Genomic DNA, 25,402 nt, shown 5'->3' on the forward strand with positions numbered 1-25,402 from the left:
CAAAATGTCAACATGAATATAGAAAGAAATGGAACTATGAGATATATAGCCTAATTCGACTACAGATAAATAAACCTTTAAACACGTCAAAGTTTCTGTTTCAAATTTTGTGTAGTAAGAGGATATTTTAATAACAAATTGCACGTAATTGCATCGAATGAACTGATATTGAGATCGGGAATGATACGAGCTCTCAACGACAGTTTTGCCTACTGTGGATAACAAAAGGAAATATTGGATTTGTATTTACATTTACGTTCTAAAATATTTCTGTATGAAACAACAGACATTTGCTAACAATATCCTACATTAAGAAAATCGATAAGACACTGCGAGCTCTTTCCATACAACTTTCTTCTGTTACATTATCATAAACCTACGAATTTTTACCACGCCATTTGCTAACTATTAACTAAGCCTTTGATACTTTCTGATCGACTGAATTATGATTACAAATATCATACGAATGAGAATATGGCCGATCTTAGGTATTTCAGGAACACACTTGATAATCATGTGTTTAAATGCATCGATTTGATTGCGAGTTTAACAGAGAAGACAGTCAAGTTCTTTATATACTGTAATTCGCAACGGTTTACGTGCGATTCGGCAAGGTAACATCATGGTCAATCAAGACGCCAAATTGCCACATGACATCTGGTTCATAACTTCTTGGATAAAGGAAGTACAGAAAAGTATATAGGTATAATTTTGTATAGAGTTTACAAATTATTATGGATAAAACCGAACTTACATAGGAAACATAAAAAATTCAAAAACTGAAGCATAAGCCAGGGTTTGATGCAAGTTAGTCAAATTAGAGAAAACCGGAAGTATATACGTGTAATATCAATAACTTTATGCCTGACTTTTCTTTTAGAAGTAAACTAGCATATTTACAAGCATCAAGAAACTAAGTTCAAATGCATAGTTAAACACAGTAGCACTAAAGACGTGTTATTATGTACATACACTGGACATCATGTTAATATAATCGTAACCTAGATAATGGTTGTATATAAATGTCTATGCTTATTCTTGTGTCTATTTTTTTCTGAAACTCCGTAGGCAGTTGCCACTTCGTTCACATCCCTGGCATCTTTGCATCAAGTATAACTTTGACTTTTTCTCCAGCTGAATGCATTCCAACAGCAAGGAATCGTGAAGATACTGTACATATAACTTTTTGTCCAATCTTGAAAATATGAAAATGCAGCGTTCAACACAAAATATCCAATAAATTCTAATTGTTAAAAGCATTCACTCATCCTTAATAGAGTAGACTCAATTTATATAACATATCAAAGATAAGTTTTATATTATTACCGTTTGCACTTTAAGCCCGTATGATTACATATCAAAATATTCATCTAAAATTTATCTCCGGAAAGATATTGTGACGTAAATTCCATATGAATCGACTGTAGATGATTGTAATGAAATGTGTTTATGATAACTACAGCAAATAGGAACATTTATCTTCGTTTTGTATACAATATAGAATATCAGTTATAGAACAACTTATTAATAATGCGCTCAATATGTACTACACTGTATTAATGAATAATATTTCAATATATAATATATTTCCGTATATTAGAGAAAATGTTACATTTAATAGAAAAATACGGTTGCATATAGTTATGTCTTTTTAAACCCTTTTAAAGGTACCTTACACTGTCAGTTAGACCTAAACGAAAATATACGATAATTTCTCAATGACACAGACTCTTAAGTCCGGTAGATTTTAAACTTTGGGCATTGAACAAATACATGTACGGATGGTATTTGAAAATATATAGCCAGTTTGGGATTGAAACTGAAAGTGAAGTATTGGACCCGCATGGAATAGAATATCATTTATGGAAAATAGTACATATTCAATCCATTGCGACGAAACATGAATTGTTAAAACAGGCAAGTCCGCTAAGTTAGCACAATGTTATGAATCGAGAGTTCATGAGTTCGATCAGTGGCCGAGGCGTTTGTTCTCTGTGACAGTTGGACAGTAAACCCCCGGAAGGTATTCGGCCACCAAATCTGATTCATATGGAGAAGTTCTCGGCGAACGAGACAGTACTGATAAAGAAACCAAGATCACCTGTTCGGTTAACTAAGCACACTTGCAGAAACGAAATACTGTTGAATAAATGAATTAAAAACGGATCTAGCAAACAAACAATTAAAGTAAGATACACGTACAATAGTGTATTATGTGACTAAGTTAATCTTATCAAAGTTCAAGGTGCATTTTAATTGTTACCATGTTTACAGTCACGAAGTAAGGAAATGACGTGAAAACATGACAGTCGTAAATTGGTGGTGTATGTTTGTTATGCTCTGTAGACCATTTTCCGTAGAGTCAATATCTTCTTTTACTGCAATCACATGATAGTAGTATGCTTTTCATTATTGTAAAATTTTCGTCATTAAATAATTTGCAATAAAACATTAGTCCTGGAAGCTTAAGTCATACACCACCATTACACTTTTATGTCTCATTTTTGGCTGATTTTACAGCGTGTTTGTGTGACTGATTTTTTTGTTTTCACTCCATACATTGCATTCAGCCCTGAAAAAGTCTTACAATAAAATCTTCATTAAAATGTGTCTTGGTGTGTGGTGCAGCTATTCGAAGTGTGCCAAGTTGAAGAATAAAAGCTATTTATAGTGTTTATACCGATAAGAAACTAGAATGTGTGTTTAGGGTATAGTGTGTGTCCTACTGATACATTTGTCACAGATATGGGGCAATAATTCAAATGTTTGCAGTCTTAAGGGGGTATAACCTCAACACACATTTTATATAAAGGATTTGTTATTCTAGGCCATATACTTTTTATTCATTAGCATCACAAAAACAAATCCACTATTTTGGCTATTTCAAGGGCCATATCTCTGTAATTAGCGCTAAAGTCTCAAGAAGAATGCCAAGTTTGCAAGGTCAGATCATGATAAAGACTGTTGCAAGTTTTCATGAGTTTACATCAAATACTTTTTGAGCTAGGTACGTCATTTGGGTGAAAATGTGCATTTCTGACTATAGTAGGGGACATAACATTGGAAATAGGGTGTGGAGCCAGGCAAAAAATAGAAGGTGTAGCATTCATATCATGATTAAGACTCATGCAAGGTCTCATTTATTTATATAAAATACTTTTCTGAGCCAGGCAAGGTAAAAATGTGCATTGTTGACTATTCCAGGGGCCATAACTCTAGAAATAAGGGGTGGAGACAGACAAAACAATAGGAGGTGCGACGGTTCATAGCATGATGAAGACTCATACAAGGTTTCAATTTAAGGCAGTTCTGCAAGTTCAAATCCTTTTTTTCTACAATGTAGAATTTGATTAAACCATGATTTTTCAAAACTTCAGAATATACTTAGAAAATTCAGCAAAAAAAGAAAGATAGAATCGTGAGCTTGATTTTTTGCTAGACTGATTTTAAAAATAAGGACATCGAGCAAGTTTTTATAATGGGAGTCTATGGGAAAATAACAATTTTCATAACATTTTCGCGAAAAGAATATTTTTGATAATGTAGATTTTAATGGAATCTTCACAGTCGTAAATAAACATATGCATATTAATGTACTGCCACATGCACACAACTACGGACCAGATCGGATGGCTATGGTGTCTTTTTTGGCGACATTGAGTACAATTTACATTATCGTGGGCATAATTTGTTCGTTGGGACTTAATTTCGTGGTTGAGCTGAACCACGACATCCACGAAAATTAATCCCCCCACGAATAATAATGATTTCACAATATATATTTTCTCCTTTATCAGAAAATTCATAGTTTGATCACTCTTCAATATAACTATCAGCACAAGAAATTAAATAAGCGGTATTGTTGGTATTTGATAATGTCTTTTTTCTCTCAACATTTTTCCGATGAAAATGGATGATTTTGTGAAATTCAGTTAAAAGAAAACAGCGGAACACACTCATATACACACGACCATAGGAGAGACCTATATATAAGTTCGCACTTCAAATATTTGGTCTGAATAAAATGCATCTGAATTGTACTTATATGTAAACACTTTTAACATTTAATCTCAGTATGTACGAGGTTACGGCCCTGAGTGTTGCGGTACGGGGCACATTTCTACAATCCGTACTTTAGAAATTATTTTGACAACATGACACTATCGGGCACTTCGAGTTGTGAGCAATTATTCAAATATTGTGTTGTATCAAATATCCCATGTAATGCATACACGCTCCATACAAACAGATATCGTCACACAAAACTGCAATGTTATGCACCCCCGCCCTAGCGCTGTATTGGAAAGGAAAAAAAGATTGACAAATGGTGAAAAAGAAATGTTTTTGACCCCAAGTGTTACTGACTGATCACACCGCCCTTCGTTATCAATAAAGAATAACAAGCCTAACAGGGAACACTAGATGCCTGCCCTTCGTAAATATCATTTGATTTTCTACATCATTCAAGGTAGTCACAAAATTGAATCGATGAAGTGTAAGTGAAGATCATCTTATATAAGCACTTCCAAATCAAAGAAACAACACCAAATTCTGATCATCTTACATTTGTCCTATTCATATAAATAAATGAAGGATACCTTCTAGTAACTTGTCAGACAAACATCTCCGACATTATGTACAAAAGTTTGTAAAATAGATTTACTACGCATGACAAAACTTTATAGTGAAAGATGAAAACCCCAATACATAGTAGGAGTGACTTACAAAGTTAAATGGCGTGTGCAAAGCAAAAAGAGGCCGGGGAGGGGGTAGGGGGGGGGGGGGGCAGTGTAGAGGAATGATGTGATTTTAAAGAAAAAAAGGCAGGATATCATAGCGAATAAATGCTAAACAGCACTCTCGTTACATCGACCTTTCGTCTCCCGTTTGAATCTTTCGCTCAGCGCCAAGCTAATTCGCAGTTTTTAGCTCCCCATCCCCGCTAATTGTCGTACTTTCAGCTCTACCAAACGCTATTTAACCATCTTTATTGTCGTGCTATCTCCTGAGAGGGTCGTGTTGCGGAAATACAAAAGTCAGCAATAATAATTTCTTGTGAGCAATTAGTACCACGATAAATTGAAAACTATACAATTAATTAACCTTAAAATACTGATAGATGGTATTGAAAGAAAATACAGGATGCAACACACATAATTTTGTTTCACATATTTATTGATTTCCAGGTTTGTACTTATTCTTTGATGATTCTGTTATTGACGGACAGTTTAATAGAATTTAAATTTACGAAATTATTACAATTCAAATATATTCTTTATTTTTCCATGTAAGCAATAAATGTTTTTGTCTTTAGATATAAACTTTTTGATCTCAAGCCATGTTGCTTCCTGAGCTTCGTGTTCAGGATTTTATCTGACAATATCATTTTATCGTTCGGCAAAAAATGCTTGATAATTAATATCTAAACTCAAATAAGATGCAAGACGGCCACACACTGCTTTCTTTTGCCTTTCAGTATTCAAACCATAACAAGCTGTGAATAACTTAGTATGTTACCAGGCTAATATCTGAAAACGGTGATATATGCTGGTAGTAGTTGTATAATTTTAATAATTTGACATATCATTGTAACCATGAATGCAAAATGATTAATATTATGATTATCCAACATGTCATTTGTCAAAAGATCTCACATGATTAGTCTTTGAAACATATATGCCCAGTTCTGTAGCGACACATATGTATCCGGTTGGTTACATTTATGACCTATTGATTTGTCTAACACATTCATGTAGTATGCCCTTTTGGTTACATTTGAGTCTAACAAATCTGACCCCTGCATACGTCATTTCAGCTTGACTTCATTTGCAGTGTACACCTTACTCATGCAACCTGAACTTTGCTTCAACATTGTTAGCCTACATCTACAGTAGCAAACAATGTGTTTTTTGTCATAGTGCATACTTATTCTATTTCTGAAATGGTTGACTTCTTTAAATAACAAAATTAGAACTTGGAAAATGCAATTATATCGTCAACGGCACGAATATCAAAGCACCTAAATCATGCATGTACAGTTAAAATAGCTTTCAAAGGTTTAAAGAGCCACCGCTTAGGTCAATAGCGAGAGCGCCGATCTACGGATCGCGGGGTCGTGAGTTTGTCATCCACCTCTGATTCATTCTACTTGTGGAGAACAGCTTTGTACTTGTACAGAATCAAGGGACATTGTTTATGTTAAATGCCCGCCGTTACATAACCGAAATATTGTTGAAGAACGGCGTTAAACCCAAATCAAACAAACAAACAAACAAAGCTTTAAAATGAATCATTCTATCCCGATAGTACATTCAAACCTGACCTAGATATCATCAATATGAACATTCAGACCAACTTTCATACAGATCCCATGAAAAGTATGGCCTCTAGAGAGGTCACAAGGTTTTTATATTATTTGACCTACTGGCCTAGTTTATGACGGCACGTGACCCAGTTTCAACTTTGACCTAGATATCATCAAGGTGAACATTCTGACCAATTTTCATGAAGATCCATTTAAAGGTATGGCCTCTAGAAAGGTCACAAGGTTTTTCTATTTTAAGACCTACTGACCTAGTTTTTGACCGCAGTTGACTCAGTTTCAAACTTGAGCTATATATCATCAAGATAAACACTCTGACCATTTTTCATACAGATCCCATGAAAAGTATGGCCTCTAGAGAGGTCACAAGGTTTTTCTATTATTTGACCTACTGACCTAGTTTTTGATGGCAAGTGACTCAGTTTCGAAATTAACCTAGATATCATCAAGATAAACATTCTGATTAATTTTTATGAAGATCCATTCAAAAGTATGGCCTCTAGAGAGGTCACAAGGTTTTTCTATTTTTAGACCTATTGACCTAGTTTTTGACCGCATATGACCCAGTTTCGAAGCCGACCTAGACATTATCAAGATAAACATTCAGACCAACGTTCATACAGATCCCATGAAAAATATTACCTTTAGAGAGGTCACAAGGTTTTATTATTATTTGACCTACTGACCTAGTTTTTGAAGGCACGTGACCCAGTTTCAAACTTGACCTAGATATTATCAAGTTGAACATTCTGACAAATTTTCATGAAGATCCATTCAAAAGTATGGCCTCTAGAAAGGTCACAATGTTTTTCTATTTTTAGAACTACTGACCTAGTTTACCTGGCTCAGTTTCAAATTTTACCTAGATATCATCAAGATAAACACCCAGACAAACTTTCATACAGATCCCATGAAAAATATGGCCTTTAGAGAGGTCACAAGGTTTTTCTATTATTTTACCTGCTGACCTAGTTTTTGAAGGCACGTGACCCAGTTTCGAAATTAACCTAGATATCATCAAGATGAACATTCTGACCAATTTTCATGAAGATCTTATGAAAAATTTGGCCTCTAGAGAGGTCACAAGTTTGACCTAGTTTTTGACCGCAGGTGACCCAGTTTCGAACTTGACCTAGATATCGTCAAGATGAACATTTTGACTAATTTTCGTAAAGACCCCATGAAAAATGTGACCTCTAGAGTGGTCACAAGCAAAAGTTTACGCACAGACGCACGCACGCACGCAAGGACGACGGACGACCGACGCTGCGCGATCACAAAAGCTCACCTTGTCACTTTGTGACAGGTGAGCTAAAAACAGACACTGTGATGATTTGCAGATCATCAAGTTTTGGAAACATTAAAATAATATCAGATGAATAATGTATAACTATTTGTAAGCTTGAATAATGTATAGCTACATGGAAGTTAGAATAACTTAATGAGTTTCACATCGTAGCAGATTCTTACCATTCTTCCGTTTCTTGTGAATACAGCAAAATAATCATATAGGCTAAACAACCTGAAACATACATTTTAATGGTTTGTTAATGCCTTAAGAAAGAAATGAATGATTCGGTACAAATATAACACATTTGAAAGACACAGTTTAACTTTATTTATTTTATGCTAACTGTATTCTATCAGTTAAATATTTTCATATCTCATCGCTCACACTGTGAAAATATGAAATCTATATTTTCACACTGTGAGAGATATGAGCTCCGTCCCCTCATACATTCTGTATGAATTTTAAATTATTTGCTTAAAACAGGATGAAAATAATAGTCGCACTTTGTTCTTTATAATATATTTCTCGATTCAAATTATTTTACTTAAAGAGAATTCCATACCGTTATGCAGCAAAATATAAAACAAAATGGAACTTTATATTGCATGCGTCTTTATAACGTCACAGCACGTCTGACGTCATGTCTGTTTACGGGCGTCTGTTTCCCGCGCTGAGATTAAAACAGTTGCAAAATGCATTTCTCAACGTAACTGAGCATAAAATAAAAAGAAAATTTGTTTGTATTTCGTGAATATGGAATATATCTCACCTCGAAGTGAGAAAATTTTCACATTTTCACTCGCGCTACGCGCTCGGGAAAATATTTGAAATTTTCTCACTTCTCAGTGAGATATATACCATATTCACTCAAAACAAACCAATTTCCTCTATATATTTGTATTCCTCGTACATAGAATATAAATATATCAATATTCCTATTCTTTTAAACACAACAAAATCCTCGTACGAACTGAAACATATATTTAAGTCATTTGTTAATGTCTAAGCCTTATAAAAAGATGCTTCAGAATAAATATGCTAAACCTGAAAGTTACAGTTATTTTTTTTTACCATTATTCCTCATACATTTACAAATTATAACAAAATATACATATAAACAGACGAAATAACAGTCTTAGTAACTAAGGACTTCGGACACTATAATATGCTTCTAGCCTACATTTTGAAGGCAAAATTCTCATTAAGTATTTAAACAATACCAAAATTGTTTCGAGTCAATGATAAACCAATGTGTAAGTTAACTTATTACAGCAAAAACTGGGTTGTATCTGTTCCTATCAAGACGTTTTTCTTATTTTATCTAGGCCAGGGTATATTTTCTTGAAAAAATTAAATGTTTGATTTCCGTAAAAATACAGTGTCATCACTTTACGGAAGTTTTAAATATATGAATTCCAGTCGAATAAAGTGACAAAATCTGTTTATTTAAGAACAAAATAACATTACAAGATTAAAATACTATAAATAAATCAAAAATAGAACGATATTTTTGCAAACAACCTGTACTTGATTTATCTATACACTGTTCGTAATGTAAAGTTATTGGTTCATTACATGTGTGAATAAGTATACATGTATAAGTGACCGGTCAGTTTTATAACAGTGGTTCAGGTAGTTATTTAAGTACATGTACATGTCTGTATAATTCTGTTATAAGTGATGGCAGATATTTGTGTGCTGTATAACATTAATACTAAAGAAAGGCAGTCATCTTATCAAGGCCGTGGGGTTGGTTCTTGCTTGGGATAAGTACCAGTGGCACAGATAACATTTGAGCCGCGCCATGAAAAAACCAACATAGTGCAATTGCGACCAGCATGGATCCAGACCAGCCTGCGCCTCTGCGCAGACGAGTCAGGATCCATGCTGTTCGCTACCGGTTGGTCTAATTCCAATAGGCTTTGAAAGCGAACAGCTTGGATCCTGACCAGACTGCGCCGATGCGCAAGCTGGTCTGGATCCATGCTGGTCGCCAAGCCACTATGTTGGTTTTCTAATGGCACGGCTCATTTGACTTGAACATGTAATAAAAATGTATCCGAAATGACAGTTCCTTGTGGGGCTTGCCAAAGGAAGCGGTATCGGAAAAAGTTAAATCGGGATAAGTCTGATAACAACCAGTCTTAAGATAATGTTGTCTAATCAGGGCTGAAGTTGTTAGCAAAACACATTCGAAATGTGTCTTCTTTTGTAGGGTTAAAGTAGAAGTAGGTCGCTGCATAAAAATCCACCTGAAACTCGGCTGGACCTTTCAGTTCGTTTTCGCGTCTAGCGGAATTTATATATGCCATCTGCATTGAAAGCGACTTGACACATAATTTTGTGGCATCACACTGAATGTGAAACCGTACCTGATATGACCTGCCATGAAGCTACTGTTCTTGACCTATGCATCACAGGCATAACAATGCCAAGCGTTATTTCTGTTAGGTAGACTATAGTCAGGATCAGATTAACTGCTGTGCACAGAGCAAATATTTGACTGACTTTAAGAAATAATCTGAAATATGTATTTTGATGGCATATATAATTGAATACTTATTACCCAGTGGTTTATATTTCACTCTTTGAGTAGGCAAATTCATATAGAAAGTGTCTGAAGTCCTTTCTTTAATAGGTGTAACGTCAAACATAGTGTTTTACGTGCATTGGATAAAATGAGTCAAATAATATATATTTGACAGAATACTGTGTCTACTTCTATGTCTGCACTATCCGTAATAGAGTGAAAGCTATACATTTTGTTGACTTTTTACTTTCAAGAAATTATTACTAGTTCCGATATCAGAATAGATCGCAACGGAGCAAACACATTGTAGACTCTGTTTGTCTCTGTCTGTTCTTGAGATGAAAATAAAAGCGCTCCTTTGCACCGGCTTAAGCGGGACCCTAATATACAGAAATTTGTTTACTTGATTACCCCGACGCCATTGAACCGCGAGGCGTAACGTTATAGGACACCAAGTCTGATTTGAAGACTAATAAAACCCATACACCCGAGATACATTTTCGCCATTTTTAATAACTCATAAAAATACATCATCAAAAAATTGTGTTAAGATTCACAATTTTATATATTTTCATGAGAAAATATAATACTTTGCAATCAGTTTAGGTTATAGACAACGTGCATACAAATGTAATACTTATAAATCACATGCCGTTTCTCAATAAATCGAGCCTATTTGTGTTTTATTCAGAAAGGTTTGGGGTACACAATTGTCCGTCTATTTAAAATGTCAAAGTAAGCCTTCTTGTATCATTTTGAATTTTTGTTGATAAAGATACTTTAAAATGTAACATACGTAACAGTCGCCACTCAAATTTTCCACCATGGAGAATTAGCAATATTGAAAACACTCCAACAATTGCATTTTGTATGCTTTTAATTTGAATAAACCATGTTTACAGATCATGCACACATGTCCGTTATAATTTTGTTTGACCCTGTTACTATCCTCAGTTATAGGATGCCGACAAACTACAGTACTCTTTCAGCATCACTGTAAAGATAGAATAGATTAGCAATTTTATGGCTTCTGCTTCAAACATAGATAGCATATTGATAATTAACAGTAGACTTTGTTACAGTATGTGCGCAGTCTGAATATTTTTTACTTTCATTCAAAAGAAATACAGAACATGAGGGTATCTAAGGATCAAATATACGTTACCTAGGTTTTAAAGGTCACTATTCAATTTCATATTTCATACATTATTATTCCAGGCTAATACAGCAATCATGCTTATTGGCAAAGCACCTACTCAGTCAATTTTTACAGCATTATAAAGATGAAATGAAACATACCTGATAAAACATACGTTACCAAGATTACACAGAATATTAGGTAACATTAAAGCTAGGATAGTTGTTTGGTTTCGATGGACTTTGGTGGTTTTTATATTTTCAATGCGTTGTTTTGATATTTATGGAAGGTAAGGGTGTATTCATTACTGAAATTATCAGTTTATATGCATTATGTGTTCAAAGTTGCTGATGTAATTCCTGATGCAAATAAACATGGCACATTTTGAACTTATAGAACATCATACATATACAGTACATTTGTTGGGTTTAACGTCGCACCGACACAATTAAAGGTGATATGGCAACTTTCCGGCTTTGATGGTGGAGGAAGACCCTATGTGCTCTCCGTGCATTATTTCATCACGAGCGGGCACCTTGGTAGAACCACCGACCTTCCGGAAGCCAGCTGGATGGCTTCCTCACATGAAAACTTCAACGCCCCGAGTGAGGACCCACCTTACTGAACTCCGCAATCATGTTACATTTCCATAACGAAAACACAAATGAGACTCCTTGTTCATATTGTGGTTGCGGTATCTTTGTTGTCAATTCTGAGTTCTTGCTAAAATTCAATATTCTACTTTTAAAACTATTAACAAATACAAATAAACTAGTTCATTAAAGAGATGATGTATTTCAACTGTTACATATAGATTATCTCCGTATGGAACTGTGTTTAAAACATTAAGTCTAGTAACTACCTTTATCTAAATTCGGTAACGTATGTTTCAGAACTACACAAGAGGACACATTATAACATCAATGTACATCATATGACAGAAATGTACTCTAAAATTTGATGTGAGAGGTTGAGAGAAGTCACTTTTTGGTATCAGTATCAGAATAAATTCATCATACATGCATAGTTGCATTTGTACATACTTACAGAGTCTGCACCATTTGTTTGGAACACGCCAGTCAGGTATATTGATGTCTTCATGAAATATTTGTAAAAACTCTTTAGTTAAGTGCTTTATTCCGTAGTAATATTATTAAGCTACATCCTAAAATGGATTGAAACTTACGTTACTTTAAATATTAATTACAATAATACCAGTTAGTATTACGATCAAACAACACGACTTCTTTATTCCAGGGCTCAATTTATAGCTGTGAAGCTCTGTACTACCTGTTCATTATGTAAAGCAAAATGCATGACTGTAGATCTATTCAAAATAGTTTGGTACTATTTCAGAGGCATACGCATTGAAAGTTTTTTGCTGAAGGGTATTGAAGGAATTTGGCATTGCGAAATATCTGAAAATTTCTATTTCAAACAAAACAGATAAAACGTTCAAGACATCAAAATATATGTATAATAAATTGCTGTGATAGATTTAGAACTGTATATGCTCATTTCTGTTTGTGTAATCAGATAGGGCTTTGTACTTTAAAAAGAGGTCGTAAATATTCAGCTGAATTGTGACAGAAAAATGCAATTTGCATTTTAACATAAACTTTATAAATCTTTTCAAATGTTTAAAAAAACATACCTGTTTGTACAATGATCTTTTTCACTTGACTTTTAAAAGAAAGATGTTCGATTCTCCATTTCTCGTTATTTTACTAGGATACACTGTATATGTAACATCTATCAGACAGCCATTCTGATACAAATAAATATGACATTGTCGTTACATTCAAAATCCTTTGAATGAAAATTGAGAGTAACATGTTTAGTTTTTAAAGAAATTCATTGTAACGTCTTTTACGGTATACATTTTGAAAAAGGCGTCATCGTGATTAAAACAAGAGAAGTAGCTCATATTGGTAACGAAGTTTTCAATTGCAATTGTTTCAACACAATCAGATGACTTCTATTACAGCAATGATTACTTAGATCTTATCCATATATATGTTTGCAAAGTTATTTCTGGCGGCCATTTTGAAAATGATAGGACAGTTTCTTTATAAGACCGATGTGTAACCGATTTCAGGTGGTCATTTTGTGAGCGGTTAAACCCTCTGTAACATGTTTAATTTAAAATCAATATTAGGTGAATTCTGTTATAGCTTTGATTTTTGAAGAGCTATATCTCTTTCATATGTACATGTTTGATCGAATTTAAGGCAGTTATTTTGGAAATTTGGAAAATGGTAGCCATCTTGATTTGAATAGTCTGTGTAACTAAATAACCTATTTTGTTGGTAGTTTAACAAACTTAAATTTTGGGCGATTTATTTACTACGTACATTATAGTACTAAAAAAGATCTAAGCTAGCAAAGAAGATAATTAAAGTCATCAAAATACGAAAACTTTGGTGGCATTAACTTATATGTATAATAATTTCGGATTAATTTGAAATAGCTGTCATCTTGAATAAAGACTGGTATTGCTCGATCTGCTTCCCTTTTGATGTTCCCCATAGCGAAAATATTGCGGTCATATCAACTTTTGTAATTTTTTCATCATTTCTACTCCACTAGCAAAGAATAGATCTGTCAGTGTGCAAATCATCCAGAAATGAACAACGAATCATAGGTTTGTCAATCTGACATTTACGTGAAAAGGTATTTGATAATTTAGTTAATTATTCATTCATTTTGTTTTCTTTATTGTAAACATGAGGGTTCTGTTCCTTTATAAAGGAGATTTCCCGCGTAAGTATATGTACTAATGTGGTGGTCGGGGTACATCAACCCCTACATTTTACATTTTATTCGGTATATAATACATAGCGTAGCATTATTTTGACAACCAAAGTAAGTTACTGATTATTTCAGGCATTAAAGATAGGATTTATTATAAGAAATATATAAATATATATATCCACTCTTAAAAGTTTCCTGAATAATGGTATAACGTAATGGTATAACTCAACCTTTGCCTAATTTCTGAGTTACGACTTTCAAACTTTTTGGCCTCGGCCCACAGACCATTAACTCAACGTAATTGTGATAATAGAAATTGTTCGATAAAGGGGCTATAGATTACAGCAATACTGCTTAAATAATAACTTTACACCCAGCACGGATGAAACGTAAACATTTTCGACGACTGCTAGACAAAGTATCTCTTGCGTCAACAATACGCGTTTTGATCGGCATACCTTTTATAGTAGAAACATGCATTCAAACAGCCTCTCTATTAAGACCACCGTTTTAAATAAATATTTCTTTCTCCTATAACCATTTAGGTTGCAAACTTCTTCAAAAACATCTGCTTTTTCATTTATGAACAATGCTACGTTTTTATATAAGCGCCTGTGGCCTCAACTATTCATCAAGATAATTCTACCTACTTGTGAAGGCAGACAATTTGCAAGCTGTCCACTCCAAACAGCGTTTTAACGTCTTTATAATAGGAAATTCATTGATCTTTATTCACAATAACTGACCTAAGCTTTTGATCCTGATAATCTGATTATCTTTAACGACGTGTTCCGATTAAATAACGTCTGCCAGTAATTCTAACAAGATTTCCTGAATTCTACACAAGGATTTGCTTTTTTTTCTGCGCGAGTGATAGCTTATACACATGATTCAGAACTTGAGGATGGATGAATGTAGACACACTGTCTTTTCATGGACTTATCATGGACAACATACGCATCGACTCTAGTTACAGAGGTTACCGGAATGGCAGTTCGTTGTATGTATTCGTTAATCCTTACTACAATAATAATGATTTAACATGAATTTTATTTGATCATAGAATATTCAGTGGTATAAAAAGATAGGTAAATGTCAAAGCCACTGCCTGTTTTACTTATTTGCTTCTCCTAAATTATGACGGGCGCTCAGTTTGTCAGTTGGATGGTTCATTGGTAGATCATTTGCTTTCTGATCAATTACTCAAAACTGGTTAGGCCTACTGTAATCAAACTCCATAAGATGTTTGTTTGTGGACGGAAGCTAACTTCTGTAATTTTAAGGGTCAGTAGATCAAAGAGCAAGGTCAGAGTGACCTCTATACTGCAAACAGTTTCAAGGTCAGTTGGAGAAGGCAAGGTATGATTGTCATAGGCCATTAGAAGACTCCTATTGCTTTAGGGTGAGAAGGTCAGAGGTCTGTGTCAAAATGACAGAAATACAGAAAACGATTTCAAATTAATATTTCGAGAAAGCGTTGGTCTCGGTATATCATCTGTTGATTGTATATGATCAGTGGATGACCCTATTTTAGTGGACAAGTCACAGTGATCCTGAAACTGAAAATTGTTTCTATTCACTAACATGAGGACGCTTGAGCCTACAGCATGCAAACAATAGTTGATGGTAACATATGGTCAGTAGATAATCCCTATTTTTCTGAAGGCTAATAGATTAACATTAATGTCACAGTTATCTGCAGACTAAAAGTTGTTTCAAGTCAAAATTTGGAAAATTACTTCTACCTATGATTGTCTAACTACATAGGATGATTGTCTAAGGTCAATAGACGATCGCAATTGCTTTTTTGGTATCAGTAGGTCAAACATTAGAGTCACATTCACCACAAAACAGAAATTAGTTTTCTACTTATAACTGGGATATGCATTGGCCTACGGCCGTCAAAAGTCATAACAGCACGTAGACAGTTGTGCGTCAGTAGCAGGTCAATGTAACAGTGTAACATTGAAACTAAAAACGGTAGGTTTATAGGTAGATAATTTGCTGTCCGATCAATATCAAGAGAATGTTTCGGCCGTCAGCGATAAAACGGCAAAGGATGTTTGCGTGTTGTTAGAATAAGACTAACAGGAACGTTATTGCTTTTGGGGCATTGGGTCAAAAGACGAAGTATCTAGATTAAACATCGTGCCCATCGAGAACTGGAGAACACGTCAGCATATTAATGTCCATCTTTATAGGATGGTTGTCCCAGGTAAGTAGATGACTCGTATATTTGCAATCAGTAGTGTAAAGGTCAAAGTCATAGCTGCTTAGGACTTTAAGCGGGTTTATCCTATAGTGAATTAATTAACCAAAAGCTGTGTAAAATAGGTTTGTCATGAAGTAAAATAATTCATTTGATTTATGCTAAATTTTTCTTGTTATTTAATTCAAAAATTTGATCGGTGTATACTTTAAAAGTGAAAAGTTTAAAGGTTTTAATATATATCCTAAAGACACATGTTTACGAAAATACTAGGTTTGGAACGAGTGTGGTGTGAATCAGGATGATAATTGTCTTTTTATTACCTCCCCTGCCTTCTTTGTCTACCTAAAACTAAAGTGAGAAATGTACGCGCAAGTATACAGCAGTTACTCTTATGAGATTCAACGCACTTGCCATTCAATTTCATTTTGCATTAAATGTGTATGTGTTAGGGGTTTGAAAATCACCGTAGAATAACCTGATACATACACATACAACAAGATAATTTATTCAATATATAATCAGAAATAATTCCTTAATCTAGAAAAATAATAAATAGCAAAATTAATGCTTCATTTGAAACTTGGACGATTTCCGTTTAAATGCTTTGCCTTTTAAACACATATAGTTCCGATATATATTCGTGGCAATGATACTGTTCGAGGACAAATACTTGGTCATGCCCTGTTGACACGATGACGACATATTTTTCCAGGGTGATACTATACGGTTGTTGTTTCCGAGGTAGCGTAAACGTGCTTAGTTTGTTATTGAGAGCATACTGAGGTAGCGTAAACGTGCTTAGTTTGTTATTATGCTCATGTATAACTGAAACATATAGTTGACAACTGTTGAAAGTGTTTTTGTGTTTTAAACTTAAATATGCATACAAGACAGACTAGTGTGTAAGTACAGTATATATATCTGTAAGATTTTCAACTGCTGTTTTATCTTTTTGCACAATTTTTGAAGAAAATTAATGTCATTTTGCATATTTTTACAAACAGCTGTGAACCTCATCTCAGTTAAGCCGGTGCTAGGGGGCGTGGGCAATGTTGCATTTTCCATTACTGCTTATGAACAGACCCAATCAAAAAGAGTCTGCAATTTTCACTGTTTACCTTGTTCTCGGTGCTTCCGAATGATCTATTTTTCAGATTTTATTTACTTCACAACAGCGGGTGTTAAGTGCTGTGTGACGGCCGTATGAAGTCGCCCCGACTTCTTGTTAGTGTTGTAATATTTTCTGGTCCTTCGGGATCATTGATTTCAACTCATTCAGATTTGAAAATTGAATACTGCTTAAGCCGATGCTAGGGGGCGTGGGCAGTGCTGCATTTTCCATTACTGCTCATGAACAGACTCAATCAAGCCGAGTCTGCAATTTTCACTGTTTGCGTTGTTCTCGGTGCTTCCGAGGGATCTATTTTTCGAATGTTATTAGTTATGTAACACCAGTCATGTAAACTATTCTTGTTTAAGTACTTAATATATATTTCCTAATTAAACGACATTTTCCTACCAAACAAATGGATAATCAAATTATCTTATGAATGTCCAAATTATAACTGTACATACCCCCACATCCCCCCAGCCCTCTGGAATGAGATTCCGCAACCTATCCGGTCACCTACATTGCATTTAGGTCCAACCTTCTCCCCAGATTTATTTCCATGATACAACCTGAAAAGAGAATCAATACCTCTTATAAAGAATACCGCCCCGCTTTCAGTTCTGAAGATGGCTGTTCGAACTCGACATGGGCGGGATAAAATAGTGGTGATTTTTTGGTTAGACAGTATTGATCAAGATATCGAGAGTAAAAGTATACATCGTGAAATGTGAAAACGACGTCATATAAATACGAACAATACGTATAATTATATTCTGATTAGACATACGGTCATTTTAATTTTGGCGGCTGTTTGTCCTGTCTAATTTTAAATTTGTACGCCTCTCTGCTTACCCATACACATATATATTCATTGTCAACAATTTCAATTAATAGATTGACAGGTTTTGATCGCACTGATCTTTCTTTGACATATTTAGGGACAAGTACATTTTTCAAGTGCACATATCACATTCTTAGAACTGGTATACCGATGAAAAACGACGTAAGAAATCAAACTGTATTCGCCACGTCTCATTGGGACAAGTTTAAATTAATTAATTTCGGGCTGTAACAATTTTTTTAAGTAAAAGTCAGCCTATCTCTAAAGTTCACAAGCGTTATAATAAAATATAATACTTAATTGATTAATTAGATTTATCACATTATTGTAATGAAATTGCATACCTCTTTCATAATCATAGAATAGAATGCGAGCACGTATGAAGAAAGGTAAGAAGACATTTTTAGTCTGGCGTCGCTTTTTCATTACTATTTCTTTGAACATTTTACATTTAAAGTAAGGAATCCAATGTGAAAATGCAGCGACTGGACACAAGTCCAAATGTCCTGTCGTTGTTTTACAAGTGCATAACGTATTTCAGTTATTTTGCTAGGGATCTAGCCCTAAAGGAGTTACGAAAGTGGAGCTATGAGAACAAAGAATGGACTTCAGCGGGTAGCTCAAGTACTTTGGGCATGATGGGAATTGTCCTCTACATTATCGCTTTTAAGCAATCTTAATCAAAGCGTGTTTGCTATTGTTATGCCCACACATTTATGTGGGGGGGGGGGGGGGGGGGCATATAGCGTTGATGTTGTCCGTACGTACGTCCGTAGTACGTCTAGAAATATTGTATGTCCAACTCCTTCAACAATATTATACTGATTTGTTTCAAATTTTTACAGATAAACAACCTTGATACGCAGATGACCATAAAGGAAGGACTTTTTGCTGTGACTATCTTTACCGCAGTTATGGCTCATTGATAGTTTGACTATATAGAATATAGAGAAAATCATTATGTGTCCTCCTCCTCTAACATTATTAGCCCGATTTGCTTCAAACTTTCACAGTTGAACAAGCTTAATGTGCAAATGACCATAAAGAAAGGAGTTGTTTCTGAGACTATATTCACCGGTGCATAAATACAAATTGTGTGTATCCAACTCCTTAAACACTATTGAAAGTACAAACTTACAAGTAAGTTTTGCAGATGAAGGAACTTCATGTGAGGATGACAATGAATAATGGACTTTTTTCTGTGGAGATAATTTCTAGAATTATGGTCCCTTCTTAATACAAATTTAGCTATTTAGAGGATGTCGCAATATGTGGGGCATACGTAATCATAGTTTTGTTATATGATCTTATGATAGATATATTTTCCATTAGAGACGTATGCATATTACTATAGATTACTATCATTTTTTTCATAAAATAGGGATGGTACCTACCCAAAAAATGTAAGGGGAACAACTCTGAATTGACCAATAAACTAAACCCAACATAAAACATTGGTCAGAAGTGAAAGAAAAATCAAATAGGTCATTTTACCAACAACTGATCAGGCAGACAAATTATGACCTACATTTATTTTAATCTCTTTGTATTCAATAAACAGCATGCACATTTTTCTCATGGCTACACTGACAGTTATTTTACAAGTTGTAGTGAGGCCCTGATAGAAAGTTTAGTTGTGCATGAAAATAAAGTAAAATAATGTATAAATTCCTTTAAAGAAATTTTACGACATTAATAAGAAACGTTATTAAGTTTTGATCTTTTAGCCAAAGTTATTTAACGTTCTCAATGATAATATATTGATTTACACAAAATTTATATATTAAAATGTAAAATGCATATTTCCAACAATGAGAAATTAAAAAAAAAGAGTTAAATTGGTATCACGTTTATGTAACAACGTAGCTAGTCTGGTTGTATTTATTATTTCAATTAAACATTTTGAAAGTGTTTCTTATGCTTTAGCCATTTCGAAGCATTTCTCTTACTGTTCAAGAGTACTATGCTGAAATAATGTAAAACAAAGCCATTGTCATCAAATGAAATTATAACATTTTAAAGTAGTGATTGTAATTAAAACATTTTAAGGTAGCTGATAGGTAATGACTTTCTGCAATGTATTTTTAGCAATTCAACATTCTCTGGATAGAACTGTCACGATCATTGCTTTCCATGAAAAACGAATAAATGCTGAAAAAAACATATAGAGATTACTTTATTTGATGGTTTTCGTTACAGGTCAACTAACTTAAACAAACTATAAGGTGCTTTATTTATTGTTGTAAACAAAGTAAGCGGGTAACTTCAGATATCAACATTGATTTAAAATTTAATCTGTTGAAAAGTTTTTTTGTTAGGGCCTCTCATTAACAATTATATCAACAATTAACAACTGAATTGAGTGCACTCATAAGCGTAAAATAGTGATGGTAAAATGGTGTAGCGGTTTGTTTATATTATAAAATCTTTAATAACTTCTTTCTGGTAAAATTTTGTTATGGTTTTGGTAAGCTTATGATAAACAGCATGTCATTCTCTTTCACTCAGATTTTTTTTGAGTTTTAGACTCCTGACTAGTCTTGGATTTTGACTTATTAAAAGACAAAAGGAAGTTCAGTATAGGCTTTTCGAAGTGTTGAAAGTAGACTAAACTTGATGTCTCTAAATTGCTTTTTGTACTTTTAGCATGTGTAAATGTTGAGTTCTGCTCAATCCGGGGCTAGAGGGCGTGAACGGTAGCATGCATTTCCACTACCGTCCATGAACAGGCTCAAACAAACCGAGCCTGCAACATTTTCGTTTTTGTCGTGTTGAGCGACCTGTGAAGTTTCCAGTTTTCGCTATTTTACACTATACTCTATTGACTTTATATAGCTGTGGAGACGTTTGATATAGACTATAATTAGGGAAATCCTAAAATTATTGAAAAACGGTCATTAAAAGAATTGTCGATTTTGCTTCAGATATTTTGAGAAAGCCACTTTTTAAATATCAAATATTTCTATTTTTACACAGAGAGGAGGAAAACCATCAATATATTTAATAAATTGGTGCACTTAGCTATCATTTCACTCTGACAAACATCTGTAAAGGTGAATTTGATTTTTAGGTACCATCTCTACATAAAATGTTCAGTTATGAAATGTATTTCTTAAGGACAAAATATGCATTCTGGATATTATCAGTTTTATTATTTTAAGATAAGAACACAACCTTAATTGTTGGCAGTGCAATAGTGAAGCTTCAATACGGGTACTTCATTACGCCATAAGCCGCAGCACAAGCATTAAATCTAACAAAAACAAGAGTGATCAAATATTGTTATAAGGAGCTAAAATTTCCCTAAAATAGTCAGTTGCAGCCCCCCCCCCCCCCCCCCCCCCCTCAAACACACACATACATACACACATAAACACATTAACTAAAACAAAATGATAAAAGAAGTTATGTAACATAGTTCGGCGTCTAATCAGTACCAGTCATACGTAATTTATACCTTGGTTTCCCGTTTGCAGGTTAAACAACAATGTTAAAATGTATCTTTATAAAACAATATATGAAAAATAAACTGTTTAGAAACATACTTGATTTAGTAATAATAATAATAATAATAATATATACCCGTTTGCAGGTTAAACAACAATGTTAAAATGTATCTCTATAAAACAATATATGAAAAATAAACTGTTTAGAAACATACTTGATTTAGTAATAATAATAATAATAATAATATATACAATGAGACAAATATGAATACAACGACGATGGTACACTTGTTTAAACATATCTGATATGCATGACGTAATAAGTGTCACTTAAACATTTTCCGGTTGAAAGCTTAGAGACTATAGATTTTTTATCTGTCCATCCGTGTAATGTTCATCCGAAACGTGTACATCCTGTGTTAAACTGAACAATCTGTAGGTGGCTTCATTAAACTTAGACGGTGAAAAGAACTATAAGGGGGTTATACACGTTCTTATATGTTGTTGCAACGTCAAAACTTTCTTGCTGTTTTTGTAATATGTATATTAAAAAAATGGCAAAATGATTCTTTGGTAACTAGTAAATTTTACATATTTTCTGTTCATGAAAGGTTGTACATAGACAGAAAGCATTATTGAAACCAGGTGCATAGTTTTATGTTGTCTAAGCTTCTACCAGTTTGTCCGTCTGACATGTTCATGATGGAACTCTTGAGGAAAATCTTTGCTATTGTTTACTTTTTAAACTGTATGTCTTCTCCTCCGCCTGTCCCTGTATCTATTAGTCAGTACCAAAACGATAAAAAGTACAAAATAACTTTCATATTGCCTTGCACATACTGAAATTCGTAGAGGACAGATCGCTTACGAACATTCCCTCCCAACCTACATTGCCTCATATTACCACCTCCGAATAAAGTCCACTGTTATGAATCCTTCTTACAGTGGTCACTATTTTCTCTTCCCGTTCAACAAATAAAAGTAGCTAATTTTAGCTAGTTGTGAGAACACCTGTCAACAAAAAACACCATTTTCATTTTCTACGTCACGTTTGACTGTATATAGATACCTCAGCACGCACCTACAAACCAATTAACTTTCCTGGAAACATTAAACTACGGTCAGAATTAATTAGTATAATTGAGATCGTCTGGATGGCTTAATTACTTGTTAGATATAATCTGTATACTTTACATGGCATGCGTCTTTTTCTTAAATAACGACTTAAGTCAATTCGTAAGAAGGTCTTGTCAGTTCAATTTTTTCATCAAAGTAAAATCCAAAAGTAATGTGTGCGATCCTATATATAATATTTTAACAGTATCCAATGCAACTAGCATGTGACAGACCCGTAATCCTTATATTAAAGCAAACATAGCTATTCTTTATACCGGAACAAATTAATTAAGACATAAATTTTAAAGGACCTGGTGAAAGTAGTTGTTAAGGATGTAACATGCATGAAATGACATTTTATTGGTCATAGCATTTATTACATAATAATTTATGTTTTTAAGTTAAGCAACCTAGCACAATTCTGGTCGCTTGCAGATAGGTATTTTGTTGACCTTAAATTACATTTGAAACTGTGATGTTAATGCTCTTTTACTTTAGATATAACTGAGCAATTAGAAAATAGTAAAAGCGTTCCTTCCTTTACATTAATTTACTAATAATAATAGTTGAAGTAGCATAAAATAATAGTACGTATCACTTATTATTGTTTGCAATAATTTTAATGAATGTCTTACACGCCACCGTCAGCATGATATCCTATGGACCTTTTCCCATATCCTAGCCGAAGATTCTCTGGATAAGCCTCTGGTACGATACCGATAGCTAAAATAATAAAGACATAATATAGTGTTTTGAACGATATTTCATAGAACATTTTCACTTAACTTCCTGGTAAATATCTGCTATTTTAAACCTATTTCAAAATTGTAAGCAAATATAAATAAATAGAGGATATTTGTTTGTTTCAGTGAAATATCAATTTTATTTCACAAGTGAGCATCAAAAACTGATATTTTCACGAGTGGCATAGCCACGAGTGAAAATGACATATTTTTTTTTGGTGCTTACAAGTGAAATAAAATTGATATTTTACTGACACAAACAAATTTTCTTTTTATTTCATGTGTAAAACTCTACTTTCATTTTTTATCTGTGATAAAATTCGTTGTATTAAATGATACAAACAATATAGCATTTGACACCACAGATCTAAAAAGATAAAAATATAATTATTATTGTAGGCATTATGAGTATTCTACAGTTTTAGTGACATAGTTATTCTAGGATGGTTCATGAATGTTTTACAACTTATTTTCAATGTGGTCCTTTGGATAACATGTAGTGTTAAGGATAAAAACTTTAAATATATGTTTAAAATGTAAATGATTAGATACTGAACTACATTAGTTAAATTTGAAACATATTGCAGAACCATGGTCCTATAAACTTCAGAGAAATTCAGACCTCAGAGAAATACCTGACTTTACATGCATCTTCTCTAACCGAATTCTGCTTGACAATGTATAAACTGTTAATTAGGGCTGACTTTTAGCTACTTTTACAATAATATTAAAGACTAAGTGATGTTCTCTCGCAAACACAGATTTTACTATGAGCTTAAATTCAATTTTTAAATAATTGAAATCAGTTTACAGGTGAATTATCATGTATGTGTAGTACAAAGTAAAAAACTTTGCTACAGAGTGTTCATATAAGAAGCACCACATTTGGTATTGTAATTGAATGTTATTAATTACAATTTGCAATGTAATTGTAATTTAATTAATTACATTGCTAAATTCCATGTAATGGTAATTGTAATTTAATTGGACATTTCTCAATGTAATTGTAATTTAATTAATTACATTTTAAAGTAATTGACCCCAGGTCTGTACGACAGACATTTATACGTAGACAATCTGCTGAATGGGTTAAACAGTCGCATTTTTAATATCTGTGAGATACAATGACCCTGGTATTTACGACAGTAATTTGTTCTTAGACAATCTGCTGAGTGAGGTAATACAGTTGCAATTTTAATATCTGTAAGATTCCTCAAAAGAGCAGTCAGATGAAGAATTTAGTCCTTGTCTTATTTCTAATTATATTTTAATCAGACAAATATGTATTTTATCCAAAAATACTTATAACGTTTTATCCAGACATTAATATATTTTAAACATTTTGTCAAGACCTAACTTCCAGTCCTAATTATGATTTATTCGAGCGTACTTACTTAACTGTGATACCATTGAATAAATTATGAAAACTGTACTAGTATATTAGTAATATTCTTTTGAATAAATGATCATTTTTCGTATTTTGTTAACGTCAATATTGCTAAAGGTTTTCTTTTTTGATGAATGTCATTATGTTTCTCATATGGAATGAAAAAATAACTTTATAGTATATAGATACGCGAACTTTCTTATTTCTTCTTAGAATCCTTACACAACAGATATCTCACGCATTACAATTAGCTTGTCTGGCATGTCAGCGCGCATGCGTAGTCTGCGTGCAAACGGAAAACCATCGACCGCTTTTGAAATGCCGAATATTAACTACGACTACTACGGAAAGAAGTACACATATGCATACTTGGCAAAGAACTTTGACAGAAGAGATCAAAATGCCATTACAAAAGTAAGTACATATTATTTTAATGTCATTTCATTCATAAGTCAATGTAGAGTGCATAATATTTTAATGCAGTAAAATACATTATATTCATGTTATGAAA

General features: G+C 33.6%; 1 protein-coding gene across 1 annotated transcript; it reads right to left on the reverse strand.

The window, feature by feature from the left end:
* Positions 1–1,083: 1,083 nt before the first annotated feature.
* On the reverse strand, positions 1,084–23,582 carry LOC128550937 (SPRY domain-containing protein 3-like). Its single transcript, XM_053531044.1, has 4 exons — positions 23,397–23,582; positions 17,823–17,927; positions 7,793–7,844; positions 1,084–1,195 (listed from the first exon to the last, which is right to left on the reverse strand). Exons 1-4 carry the CDS (start codon positions 23,534–23,536, stop codon positions 1,085–1,087), a joined length of 408 nt encoding a protein of 135 aa, XP_053387019.1. The 5' UTR covers positions 23,537–23,582; the 3' UTR covers position 1,084.
* Between the last annotated feature and the right edge of the window lie 1,820 nt (positions 23,583–25,402).

The sequence above is a fragment of the Mercenaria mercenaria genome, chromosome 19 (assembly GCF_021730395.1).
Source record: "Mercenaria mercenaria strain notata chromosome 19, MADL_Memer_1, whole genome shotgun sequence".
In the NCBI taxonomy this organism is placed as follows: Eukaryota; Metazoa; Mollusca; class Bivalvia; order Venerida; family Veneridae; genus Mercenaria; species Mercenaria mercenaria.